The sequence below is a fragment of the Leptosomus discolor genome, chromosome 2 (assembly GCF_034619465.1).
Source record: "Leptosomus discolor isolate bLepDis1 chromosome 2, bLepDis1.hap2, whole genome shotgun sequence".
Taxonomy (NCBI): Eukaryota; Metazoa; Chordata; class Aves; order Leptosomiformes; family Leptosomidae; genus Leptosomus; species Leptosomus discolor.
Window position 1 is genome coordinate 5,245,212 of NC_141392.1, and position 13,085 is coordinate 5,258,296.

At 38.6% G+C, this 13,085-nt stretch overlaps 1 protein-coding gene across 1 annotated transcript in view; it reads left to right on the top strand.

Annotated features, from left to right (window-relative positions):
• The window catches only part of BABAM2 (BRISC and BRCA1 A complex member 2), a 170,778-nt gene that overhangs the window by 81,115 nt on the left and 76,578 nt on the right, over positions 1 to 13,085 (top strand). The window contains exon 6 of the mRNA XM_086460560.1: positions 7,980 to 8,089. Coding sequence (XP_086316686.1) covers positions 7,980 to 8,089 — 110 coding nt within the window. The remainder of the gene's footprint in view (positions 1 to 7,979; positions 8,090 to 13,085) is intronic.

The window sequence follows — 13,085 nt, forward strand, 5'->3', positions numbered from 1 at the left end:
AGAATGGTTTTTGTGGTGCTTTTGATTTAAAGACAAAAAGTTGCTTGTCAAGATGTGGCAAGATTGGCTTGGTCTGAGTGGATGCAACTGCTTCTCGCTCTTTAAGAACAGGCAAGGTGATGTATAAAAACCAAGGTCTGAAGTCTCCGAATGTTTTGTGCATCCCGTTATCAGCAGGTGGTGGTGGAGACAGGTGATTGCTTTGCTTGAGGTTTTAGGAAAGATACGGTGATGTTGAAATCTCTTTCCTGTGTGCAAAACTTCATCAGAGTAATAGGGGCTTCTTTCAAGTTAGCATTCTCTTTTAATAGTAAAACCGCAGTGTTTTAATAAAACTTACCCAGTCTGCTTAGAAATTAGGTTAGAAGTAAACAAAACAAAAATTGAGTGGCCCTCTGTAGTGTTGGATAAATTGAGGTCCTAGGAAACAAAAGCACTTTTTTGTAAATGTTTGGAAAAATCAGATCTGAAACTACCTCCCAGCAGTCTAGATTCCTTATATTGTTTCTCTCTATATTGTGTTATTTTTTTCTAATTTATTGCAGAGACATTCCAAACTATGTAAATTTTTTTTTTTAATCTGAATGGGATACCTGATATTAGAGCAGGTGGAGCTAATGCAAGTTTCATTGAACAAATGGGAATTGAAATGGGTCTCTTCTAAAAATATAAAATATCCCCTACTGTAGTGTCATCAAAACATAGCAAATGCATTCGTTCGGTGAGGACTTAAAAAGATTCAGTCAATATGATGGAATGATCTTCCGTTGCAGATGTGCTTTATAGCTCTTGTTTCTACATACTTATTTTATATACATTTTAGCTCACTTGGAATCAGTTCAGAGATATTAATTTTAGACTGTGCCACACCTAGGTGATTTATTTTAAATTTGAGTCCCAAACTTACCAAAACATGTTTTTGACCTTTGAAGAAATCTGCCTTATTTTCTGAGATTGTGTTTTTCCGACCTAAGCAAACAGTGTTGTTGTGGTGAAAGTGTCACCACGACTTTTTCTGCTGTCAAAATAAATCAACTTTTATCCAGTTAAATGACGTTAATACTGAAAATTGTGAATCTAACGTGTTTTCATGGACAACAATGTTATTCTTTCTTTTTAACCGTTTGGGTTTTTCTTACCCTTTTCCTAACAGCATTCTTTACCTAACTCTGACAGTCACTCATATTGTGAAAGTAGTGGTAAATTCCCATTACCATAATAAAAGAAAATGGCATAGGCAAAACATGTGTCCTGCTTTTGTCTTCAAGATGCACAATATATTTATTTGTGAAAGTCTGAAAACAAAACAGGACCCTGGGATGTTACACTTAAAGAAAGCACTGTTTTCCTGTTCGGTTATTGATGCCCAAAGGTATACTTGGAGGTCTTGCTGATAGTTTTTTAGTGTTTAGTAGATACTTAGTTATTTAAATCTCTTTTAATGAAGAAAACTCAGTATCTTGCCCTGTAAGTTCTTCAGATTCTGCAAAGTTCTTCCCAAACTATGATTTTCACATAACTTTTAAAATAGGAATGACAATGGGCTCAGACACGTTCTTTGCCCGGACTGAGTGAGGTGAGAGTTTTGCTGCGTTACCTTGGGAGAGGGGCCGTGGTTGGAACGCTGCAATGCCGCAGGCAGTGCATGCAAGGTAACTGCCTTTGTTTTCATTAAAGATCCTATTTAAAGAATCAGCAGTCCTTGATCAGACCTGGTGGGTTTCCTGGAAGACAGCAGAAAGAATTTCCTGGAATAATTACATATTCTCCCTAGAGTGAAGCAGATTTCTCAGTCTCATTTGCCACTTCACATTCCTTAGCCTGCTTTCTCCTAGTATTAGTTTTTAGAAAATATTAGATGTAGAAAAGGGTTGGAAGAACATGTAGCTGCTTCTATCAAAGCTGGCTAGTGAAACTGCTACGCAGTAAGGTGTGAGTTGCTTGTGCTTTGACAGTTGTTTTTCACGTTACTGCGTGCTGTCATTTGGAGGGAAAAGGCTAGACTTTCCTAGGGGTTGTAATGCAAGTAACCCATTAGTACTAATAAAGTAAAGTGTTCTGTGTTGTTCTCTGCTGCGATTCACATTGCAGCTTTAAAAACAAATCCTATTGTTCACTTCTGTGATCAGTTGTTAAGAAGTATGGTTCCATTACAGGTCTGTATCATGAAAAAGTACATGGTTTAAGTTCGACTCTGAGATAAATTACCTTTCTGAATGCGTGTTATTCTCACGCATTTGCCCTCTGGAGATCTTTGTTCACCAGAAAGGATCCTGAAATACAAATTTCACACTCAACTTCTGTTAAAAGACTTCTTACTTGTTGAGATCAATGTTAAGATGCTAAGAGCAATGCTGACTCAGTCCTCCATGTTCTCATCCATACTCTGCCCTTCTATTCCACCTTCCCTCCAGCCTCCATCAAATCACATAAGATGTAAATTGGGTTTATCCTTCGCTTATATTATTTTAAGTGATCCCTTCCCCTCCCCATTTGCTGGAGGTTTCCATCCCCTCAATTACAGTCCTACCACAAAGACAATGACTGAGCAGCTGTGAGAGTCGAGAGGTCAGAAACCTCCAGGAGGAAGTAGGGAGGATCAGCTGGGGCTGGGAACCACCTGAAACAGATTTGACCTGACTGTACAGTTTGGACACTTCTGCAACATCAGTCGTCTTTGTGACATCTCCTTACCCAAAGGAACATCCAGTAGGTTGAGCAGTTTGTGTCCTCCTCCTTACCCCACTTTTATCCCCAAACCAATTGCTGTTTGCACTTACGGTACAAACTTCACAGCCCTACCAGAAGCCCTGCTCCCTTGGCTCATTTCCTACCATCCCCCAGGCCAGAAGCTGCTTGTCCTCCCCAAAGCGTGCCAGTACTATTCCTGCACATCCTTTCCCATCCTTTCGACCAAATTCTAAATTTCTTTTCCTCTCATTCTTACTTTACAGTTAATGCTACTAAACTGGATTCCTAATCCCAGGCCCTCAGTTTATACGTCAGCCCATTGCAGGGTCTTTTCCCCCAGTCTCGTGCCTCCCGCCTCTAAAGTCCTCCATGGAAAGTCAGAGGCTGTCACTGCCTGGCACAAGCCTGCAGTTGCTTATCGCTTTAGGCATTGCTGTTTGGTGCAGGGAATCAATCACACTTTCATGCCAAATACAGAAATACCTCCTCTTGAAAGAATACTCTAATCAGAGGTTGCAAGGCAATTCTTTGTTGATAACGAAGAGAGGGCAATAACTGATTTTCCAGAGTCTGCATCTTTAAGGAAAAGGAACTGTAATGCACAAATTGGTTGGACTCCAGGCACAAGAGGAAATGGGTTATAGCAGTTGTGACTGTGTGGAGCAGATGTTTTGGTTGGACTGGCTATCAACCATCTGACTCATAATAAATTGTCAGTTCCAGTAAATTCCCAGTTTTCAATTACAGTAGGTAGGATATGAGAAAACAATGCCGTTTGGATGGTGTATTTAAAGTGGTTTTGATGATAATTTTCATAAACAACTCGTACTAACTTTGTAAAAAGATTATCTTGCAAAGGGAGCAGCTGTAAACATTGAAGCATGTATTCGAATGTAAATTTAGATTGATACAAATGAAAACTAACAAGTGGTTGTTTAAACAGTGCTGATACAATTAGAAGTAGGATTTTAAGTTCTACTTGGTAATCTTGTGATTCCTGAAGGGTTTTTTTGGGGGGAAAAAATTTCTAAGTGCCTTCAAACTTCCATTTTCATCTCTTCTGTGCTACATTTGTCTTTTCACATGGCCTCTTGTTCTTGAGTTTCAAAAATACGTATTTAATGAACCTTTCATCTGCATTGCCTGAGTAGACAAAGGGTGAACTAGAACAAAACACCATGAGCTTTCCCTTTATGCTTTTCTTTGTGAGAAGTTTTATTTATTTTTGTAAGTTGTTGCTAGAAGGTCTCTGCAATAGAAAAGAGCCTATGGGTTGACAGTCTTCAGTTTTCTTTTTATTTTGTTCCTTTCTCGCCGCATTGCTTTCCTGTGTATATTTTGCATTTCCACAGCACTTTGGAGGTTTAGTCAAGGATCAGTCCACACTGTGCAAAGTATTCTGTGAACACAGGAAACCCCTTGCAGTTCTTGAGAAAGGAGACTATCTCTTTTCAGTGTCATATGGTGTATCCATTTTTTTTTTTCATGTTTGATTTGAATGGACATTTTCTGAAATGAGGAAAAGATTATTTTTTTAAAAAGAAATATGTGATAGTAAGATGGCAGAAATACACCATGGAAATTTATGTTGGAACTTTTACATTGCAGTGCGCTAGAGGTTTGGTTTTTTTAACTATTATACATGAGACTTATGGAAAAACTTCTAGGTGTGCGTTGTCACATGCTTAACTAACGATTGCAGACGTTTTTACAAATGTTCAGTTTTCAAACCTCAATATTCCTGTGGCCCAGGATGTGTTCTCCATTCAGTGGAAGTTCATTTTACTAATACCTTCTGTAGGGTCTTGTGTGGAAAAATTTCTGTGAGTACTCTGACATGGCAGTTCTAACCTTGGATGCTAATGTTCATAGAAAATAGCTGTTCTTAATTTTTACGAAATCAGTTTTTCTTAAATATGAAATTAAAGTTTTTCATAGAATTCTCTAACATTATGTTGTGAGTTGAACACGAATTATGAGAAGAAACATGGCTAATTTAAAAATATGTTGTGACTTTAGTTCAACAGTCTCTTTTTTCCTAAACAGGAATAATATTGCTAGAGCAATTGGATATCCCTCTCCCTTTTGAAATCAACTGAAAAATAAAAATAGAGGTCATTTTTTGCTTTGCTGCTCTGTTTAAATCTGGCCTGTTCTTTGAGACAAATACACATGCAGAAATGGGAGAGGGGAAGACACTGCCTGGGAAGCGTTAAAACAAGCTTTGCCTTCATACGCTTTGGTGTAATGGAAGGATCTCGGTCCTCGCGCTGAGGAAATGTCATTGCCTGGTAATACAAGGATCCGTCATCTCACCTAGTCGCTGACAGGTTTGTAGACGTGACCAGGAGAGAGATCACTGAAGGAGTTAAGTTGTGACTGGCACAGACGACATCAAAAAGGTCTATTAGTTGAAAAGCTTTCCACAGTTTATCTGCAAGACATGTGGTTTCGGTTTAGTTTTGTAAACGGCGGTTGTACAGACATACTAGGGTTGAATGCAGTTCTACCAAGCAGATTCTTGCATAAATAAAAGTAATAAAGTCTGAAAGGAGTAAAGTGTGGTATCGGATAGAAGGGACTTTGTCATAAATCTGTGTGTCTGCGGCCACCTGAGCAATAAGGTGGAGCAGCTTCGTGATGTTACCGTACTGCATCTTTTAAAACCTACAGGAATGCTGGGGGTTTGGGTCTTTTTAAAGTTACAATCTTCATTTATCAGGGCTGAAAATATGCATCCATTTGAAAAGTGGTAGTTACAGAAGAATGCCGGTTTCTTTACTCAAATTTGCATTGGACAGTAGCCGTATGAACATAACGCAGTGCTGTGCTGGCAACAGTAGTTGCAGTAGTGTTTGTTCTGTGTTATTTTTGTAAATGAAAAAAAAATCACGTCTCAGTTTATTGCGCTTACTACACACATCAGCTTATTGCAGCTTAACGTGCAAAGATGCTGTGATATCTTTATATTATATATATATGTCTTCATATTAAAGAAGCCACTAGTGAGTTTAGAAAATATAATTTAATATTACTCTATGGGTTAATGCATGCTGAAGTGGTGTTCACCTACTCTGTTTTGGGGTGGGTTTTTATTTTTTTTCTCCTTGCTTTGATTTTCTTTGGTCAGTAAGCAGCTGGATGGTATTCTAGAAACTGGTCTTATGCATGGTGTCTTATCTATGAGTACACAACAACTTAAGCACTAGTACTAAATGCAAGCTTGGTTTTGTCCCTGTGGCTTGTAAAATGCATGTAGGTTCTATTCTGTATAAACAAATTATTTGAAAATTATTACAAACAAAAGAATATGGTCTCAGAAGAATTGTATACGTACATGAGTGAATATTATATGTGCTTGTTGTCTCTTGAAGAACGTCCATTAAAATAAAATCTTTTTAATCATTACCATTACTGCTTAATCTGCCGTAATAGTTCTTTTCATTTGATTGACAATTAGCAGATTAATGGGGAAAAGCCAGTTAATGCCGTACTCCGCTTCAGGAGTGAAAGCTGTTCCTTATTTAAGTATTTTCTTTGATGACGGAAATACATGAAATACTGGGGAGAAGGCTGGGGGGGGGATTGCACTCTTGGGTGTTTTTTGTTGTTGCTTGTCTTGGGGAAGAAGGTTTTTAAATCTGTGCTGGTTTTTCTACTGTGGATGACGGTACCACTTGGAAACGTAGCACTGAAGGGAACATTGCGTGTCACGAGATCCTGTCCGTTGCTGTTACGAACAACCATGTCATCTAATCCCATCCATATAATCCCCCGACAGCACAGCAGCTAGTTTTTGTCCTCACCACTCATACGGAGTGTTGTGCTGCAACTTCAGGTTAAAACCGTGTTGTGATTTCCAGCCATAGTGTGCTTGTGACCGTTTCACAGGCTTTTCGAAGAGCGCAGTTTTTCTTTCAGCTGTCAGAAGTGAGCTGTACACCAAGGCAGAATTTAAGAAAACAGTCAGCTCCGTCTCATTTTTCATCTAAGACAATTAGGCTTTTTTAAGACCCATTCTTCCCTGCAGCTTATCACTAAGTTTCTTGGCATGTTGTGTTCTGCACGTAATATCTGGTATGCAGCTAGTCTCTCTGGACATTAACAGTTTCAGTCCTGCCAAAGCTTCAAATGGCATGAGATTGTCTTCCTGAAACCACTCAGCAGTCACTTCTTTTCTTTTTTTTGTCCTCAACTAGGCAGGGTCTCCTAACAATGTTGAAGTGGTTTGCATGTTCCTTCCTCACAGCTGCTTGTGGGACAGAGCATACCAGGGCACACTGCACCATGTCGATCCTGCTTTGAGCTCGTATCTGCTGGGTTATCTATTTCCTCTTGTATTTTTCCAAAACGGATAAAAACAAACGCATCGTGGCAGGTTGCTATGTACATATGCACAAACGTGTTAAAGGACTTCTCTGTGAGCGGCAAGTGGCACTGTATTACTTGCTGTCCATGAAGGTGACCGCGCTCCTAACTCATTGCTGTCTAACTAGAGGTCAAGAGCTTAAATGGAGTTGTGTGTAGCAGAAATACACTTGTTCATACTGTATGTGATTTATGAATTGGAGAGATGTCAGGTCCTAACCAGAAACAATTTGTTCTAGCTGATCCCAAAACAGTAACTGATTGTTCTGATACCAAGAAAGCCTCAACTGTGAATGCCTTGACTGTCATGGTATTTAGCATGGATTTTTTTTTTTATTATTCTTACAGTAGTTGTTATAGAGGATGCAGTCCTTGCTGAAAGTGATGCATGGGTTTAATTTGCAGGAAACCGGGGGACAATGACTTCTAGATGCAAATTTCCAATCGCGAAAAATGTTTTTCATCCATAAGAGAAGTAGGAGTTGAGTACAGCAGAAATTGTGGATCATATACTACTTTGAAAAATAATCAATACAAAATCTGTAGTCATAACTCATTTTAAAAAGTTCTTTGGCATTTTCATCTGATGTTACTGTTAAACCAAGAATTCTTAAAAATGAGATCTGCATCTTTACTGAAATATGTAGTTCAGCGAATTGAAGAAGAGCTGTGCTACTGTACACTTGCTAGCACAGTAATTTTGATACTTTAAAGGAAAATAAGCATCGCAGAATATCTTTAAGTACTAATATAGTAAGACAGAATAAATTTGCAACGTATTTTTCAATGGTAACACTTTAGATTCCTCACTTAAGCGTCTCCCAAATTAATTGATATTTGACTTATTAGTTGTTATCTGTAAGCTTATAAGTATTCGGCTTGTTATTTGCAATTTTCTATTTATTAATTTTTATGTACAGGATGTGAATGAAGATCCTGGAGAAGATGTTGCACTTCTGTCCGTTAGTTTTGAGGATGCAGAAGCTACTCAGGTTTTTCCTAAGCTGTACCTCTCCCCGCGTATTGAACAGTGAGTGAGACGTTTTTTTTTTTCCCCTAGAGTGTTCATTCTGCTTCATCTCGGGATTTTTCAGTTTTTTCCTGATATATGTGAGAAACGTTGGCAAGGTGATAACATGCTGTTTATTTAAATTGCTTAAAGTCATAGTGGTTACTGCATGTGTGTTTGTGGTGGAGAAATGACTGATCTTTTGGCTAGTTCTGTATCAATGGCTGGACCATATATGGGTGAAGAGCCATCACTTGACTGCATGTGATGTTCTTGTAGCATCATAATCCGTGGAAACCATGCTGTGTTTTCCTGTTTCCAATTTTGATTGCCTCCTACAGCACAGCATATTGATAGCTTTTTTTTTTATGGAGGAATATTTTCTTTTTCTTTTGGGAAGGTAAGTTCTCTGTATAAACATAATACATTTGAATAAAGTATTGTTGTAGAAGCTTTATTAACTGTGTTTTAGGAATTTGCAGCTTTAGTAAGTTACTTTTTTCAGGAGAATATCTGAATATTTCGTTTAGAGATTGATGAACCTTACTGATCTGTTTACCAGTTGGCAAACAGTTCTGCTGAGAAACGAATTTCTACACCTAAAATGGAAAGGTGAGGGTTAGAAATCAGTCTGGTTTCATTAAATTTCTCTTCTGGCATTCCTGGAATTAAGAATGTCTTAATGCTCCTACTTCCCTGCAGTATCTCAGTCTTGTCATGTCTGCTTCAGAAGAGTAACTGCATTAAACTGTTCAGGTATATAACAGTCAAACTGGTCTAGCGTTGTTTCAGTGATGCTTTGTTTTTCTGGTTGATACTGCAGTGACTTTCTTCTCAACTGGTGATGATGCTTCTGGGTAGAGAAGAAAGATGGGAAATACTGACTACCATAGTTTTATAACAACTCGGTGATAAAGTTTGTGTGAGTGAAGGAACATGGTATCTTAACATTTTGCTCAACAGGGCATTGGTCTGGAAAAACCATTGGATGCAATTTAAAATACAAAAACCAAGATTTGATTTAGATAAAGGCATAAGACTTCTCAGCTATTTCGTTTAAGAAAATGTAGGTTACACATGCATGTGCAGACACATACACAATATATATATTTAGCAGCTTTAATGTTTTCGTGGTTTTTATCAATTCATTACTTTTTGTCAACATTAAGTGAGGGAATAATTGTAGTCAAACATGTGATTATCCTTCCATGTTTCAAAGGTTTCTTCTGCTCAGCTGCTGTTAAAAGCAAATGGGCTGTCACTAGTTTCCATTATGTTTTCAGCTCTAGTCGCATGTTGATTCTTAAGTGTATTTCAGGCCACCCAGGTATGCCTGTCTAAATGGCCCATGTGCTAATGAATACATTGCTTATTTTCCCCACTTTCAACAGTATCTTTAGAAAGTTGTTAACTTCTTGATACCAAGCAGAATAGCAATACAAAGGAACACTTAGTCTTCCTAAAAGTATCGCATTTTCTGTCAGTGCCCTGAACGATATCTGATTTTAGATGTGTGATGTAGAGCAACATAGCAGAAATCTCTTGGAGTGGTGTTAGTACCCATCTGACATGTCTGATGTATTTATGGCTTCATCATTTATAGCTTATGTAGTCATGTTAAAATCATGCCAGTAAACCCTGGAGTTCCATGCCACGCCTTGTTATCTGTGTATCAAAGTTGAGATATTTCACTCATCAAGCTCAATCTGTCCTCATGCATTTGTAAGGTATTCGTCACAGTATCTAGACACTGGTAACTCATAATACCAGAGTTGCTTGTGAGCTGTGGCAGCTTCCTTTATTCTAGTGGATGATTTTTATATGCCATGAAAAAACATATGGGTATATTTTCATTGTTTGTTCGATAGCGCTTTAATAACAAAGATACAGTTGTCTTTTGTTCTTTTCAAATACCCATCTCTGCTCTCTTTAGCAGGGGCTGACGGTCTAGATATTTAACTTTCCAATGTTTGGGAACTGAAACAACAATGTGTACTTCTTTATACTTTTTGCCAAAAGTACAAAAAGCCTCAAGAAGCCCTGAGGATTAGTTTAATGACTTGAGGCCATGGCATGTTACATTTGAATTGTGTTCTGCTTATAAAAGTTCTTTCCTGCTGCTAACAGTAATTGCATGTACAAAAGCCATGTAAGCAAATTACGAGTGTATTTTTTTTATGCAGCAGATTTTGAGGTGGAGTAAGTAGTAGTTGACAGTTCCCAACATAACATTCCCAAGAACTCAACAAAACAGGAAAAATACCAAATTCCCACAATTATTTTGTTAATGCTAAACTCTGTTCACCTTAGGAAGAACAAGCAAACAGGAATAGCATTTTCCTGACGTAGAAAAAACATTTTCAGATGTAAATGTTTCAGTTTTGTAGAGAAATAAGAGCAAAGGGCCTGTTTGTGTAACGTGAGTTATCTCCTGCGTTCCCAAGAGGTTTCATTGCTTTTCTGCTCTCCCATATAAACATGCATTCCCACATTGCATTTTCTAAAAAGGCATATACCCACAGATCTCATCATCGAATTTGAGCCCTAGCAATATGAATCTAGTGTTTTTGCTTTGAAGGGTTATTGTAAAGCACATATGCTCTATTTTTAGATGGATAGTAAACATAATACTAGTAAGAATTTGACTGCTCTTTGTCATAGACTCTGGAAGAGTTTTGCAAAGCGAGGGAAGTGTCCAGTTTTTACGGATTGGAGCTAAGACATTGATTGGCTTGAAAAAGTTCATATATTAAAGCAGGGGGTAAAAATGCAGTAAAGAAGTATTGTGGCTCATTTGAGTCAACATCAGTGTTCCATTGACTTGCACGGTGTGGCGCTTGGCTGCAAGAGTGTCAAGTCCAGTTCTTACAGTAAAAAAACAACCTCACACTTAGGGAGAGGAAGCATTCGTGTTAGTTTGTAAAAGTCTCAGTACTATTCTTAACTATACCTGCTTTAATTCTTTCGTTGAAACTTGCTAATTTAAAACCATTCCTTTAAATACTAATTGTTCAAAACACCTTAACAGCGATTTCTAGCTAATGTTTCCTTAATTTGAAATCAATCACTTAAAAAAGCTTTCATTTTTTCATAATTTTAAGAATTCTTCTTATTCTTTATTGCACTGCGTGAATAAGCAGATAGATGCCAGGAACGGTTGCTTTTAATGTTTCAAAAATTAGATTAAGTTAAAATGCAACATGGAGTATTTATGATATGCGTTCTGTTTAAAAAAATATTACCATCATAACTGTAGTATCATAAAAAACATGGTTTTGCCCACTTCTGGAGGAAGTGGTAAGCTAGGCAACCCCACAGACTGCCCACCCAACTTGAGAGGATGGTGCTTGTCAGCATCCGTGAGTGCGTGTCCCCAGCTCGTCCTGCTGCTCCTCCTGTCTCGGGGCGGGGGCCTGGGTGCAGGATGCTCTTCATCCCCTGCTGGTGGCTGCTGTGCTTTGGAAAGCGGGTCAGAGAGCTGGGCAGTGTCAGTACCTGAGGCCCCACACTGGCTCATCCACCTGACCTCCTCCTGCTGCCAGGTAGGCACGGGTGGATTCCAAGGCTGCTTCTGCACTCCTCCGCACGAGGAGGAGTTGCTGGGGTAGTTACCTTTGTGTCTCTGTCGCGTTTCCATGCACTATTCGTAACGTGTCTCAACCTGTTGGTCGAAAACATCTTGCTTCCTCAAAGTTATCCTTCTAGTTAAAGTATACTAGATATTCATATGGAAAGGGAATTTGTAATAAAAATATCCATCATATCTTTAGTTTCCATTTATTAAAAGTCACTAAACTCTCAATCCAAGAAGTCAGTGTGAGGTTGAACAGCTAATTTCTATATTAATACTTAAAATGTATGTCATCATACTACACATTAATGTGGATCAGAAGTGTGGGTTGGTTTATTTTTTTTTAAATAATTTAATGTATGTATTTTTTTTCCTTCATGAGATGTCCATGCTAAAGAAAAGAAAAATGGGTTCGTCACGGTTCATATTTTAAGAAAAAAAGATACAAGGTTAGAAACACACTTGCTCGGTGAATGCTGTGTTCCCTGGATTCACAGAAATAATCCTGCAATAAACACTGTTGTCCTGGAGGACTTTTCTCTGATAAATACGTGGACGTGAATATGCTAAGAAAACCAGCTGTCAGTAGAACTTGTTTTGCTTAAATGGATCAGGCTCCGTGCTTTGGGGACTGAAATGGTCATTTTTTACTGGTCTGGGAGCTGTGCCAGAGGGTTCTTCGTGACTGAGGGTGGTATGCAGAGTTTGGTGACTGCATTTAACCTTCTCGTAGGGGCAGGGGAGAATAACAATAACCTGGTCTGAACTCTTAGACTTTGAACGTTTCTGTATGTTTTTCACTGATGGAAAAAAAGAAATAGAAGAGAAAGTTAAACGTGTATTTGCTTTAAGGCGTTTCCTGTCTTTTACCTGTCCCTTCTGCAGGGAGTCAGAGGAGGAAAACAATAGCATCTTACATTTTCTTCCAGGTACCACCTCTCGCTACGTGTGAGATGCAGGGGTGCTGTGAAGAAAGCGTGCCGTACTGCTAAGGGCACAGCACTGGCTGAACCCACTGTTTCAGAACGATTATGAATACAGTCTCTAAATGAGTGCTCATGTTTAGGCCTTTTTATATGGCTGTCTGTAGCAGTAAGAAGGTCTTCTGTTTGGCATATTAAAATGTGCTTATTCATCTGAGTTGATGATTTCAGTAGAATTGTTATTAGATAGCCAAGACAGTCCATGACTTCTTCAAATCCCAGAGCATCTTTGCAGACATGGGAACCAAGAATGACTGTGCTTTGCAGGGCTTTCTCTTCCATTAAGCCTAGTTTGGTTATGCCTCTACACAATGCGTGGCCAGCGAGTCAGTGATACCTCCTGCCTGCTGTATGTGCTGTGTCCCCATCATCCCAATGTTCTGAAACTATAGCCAGTACTGTAACCTGATTTCCAGTCTAGCTCTGCTTTGCAACTCTTCCTGTGTCCTAAAAATCATCTGTT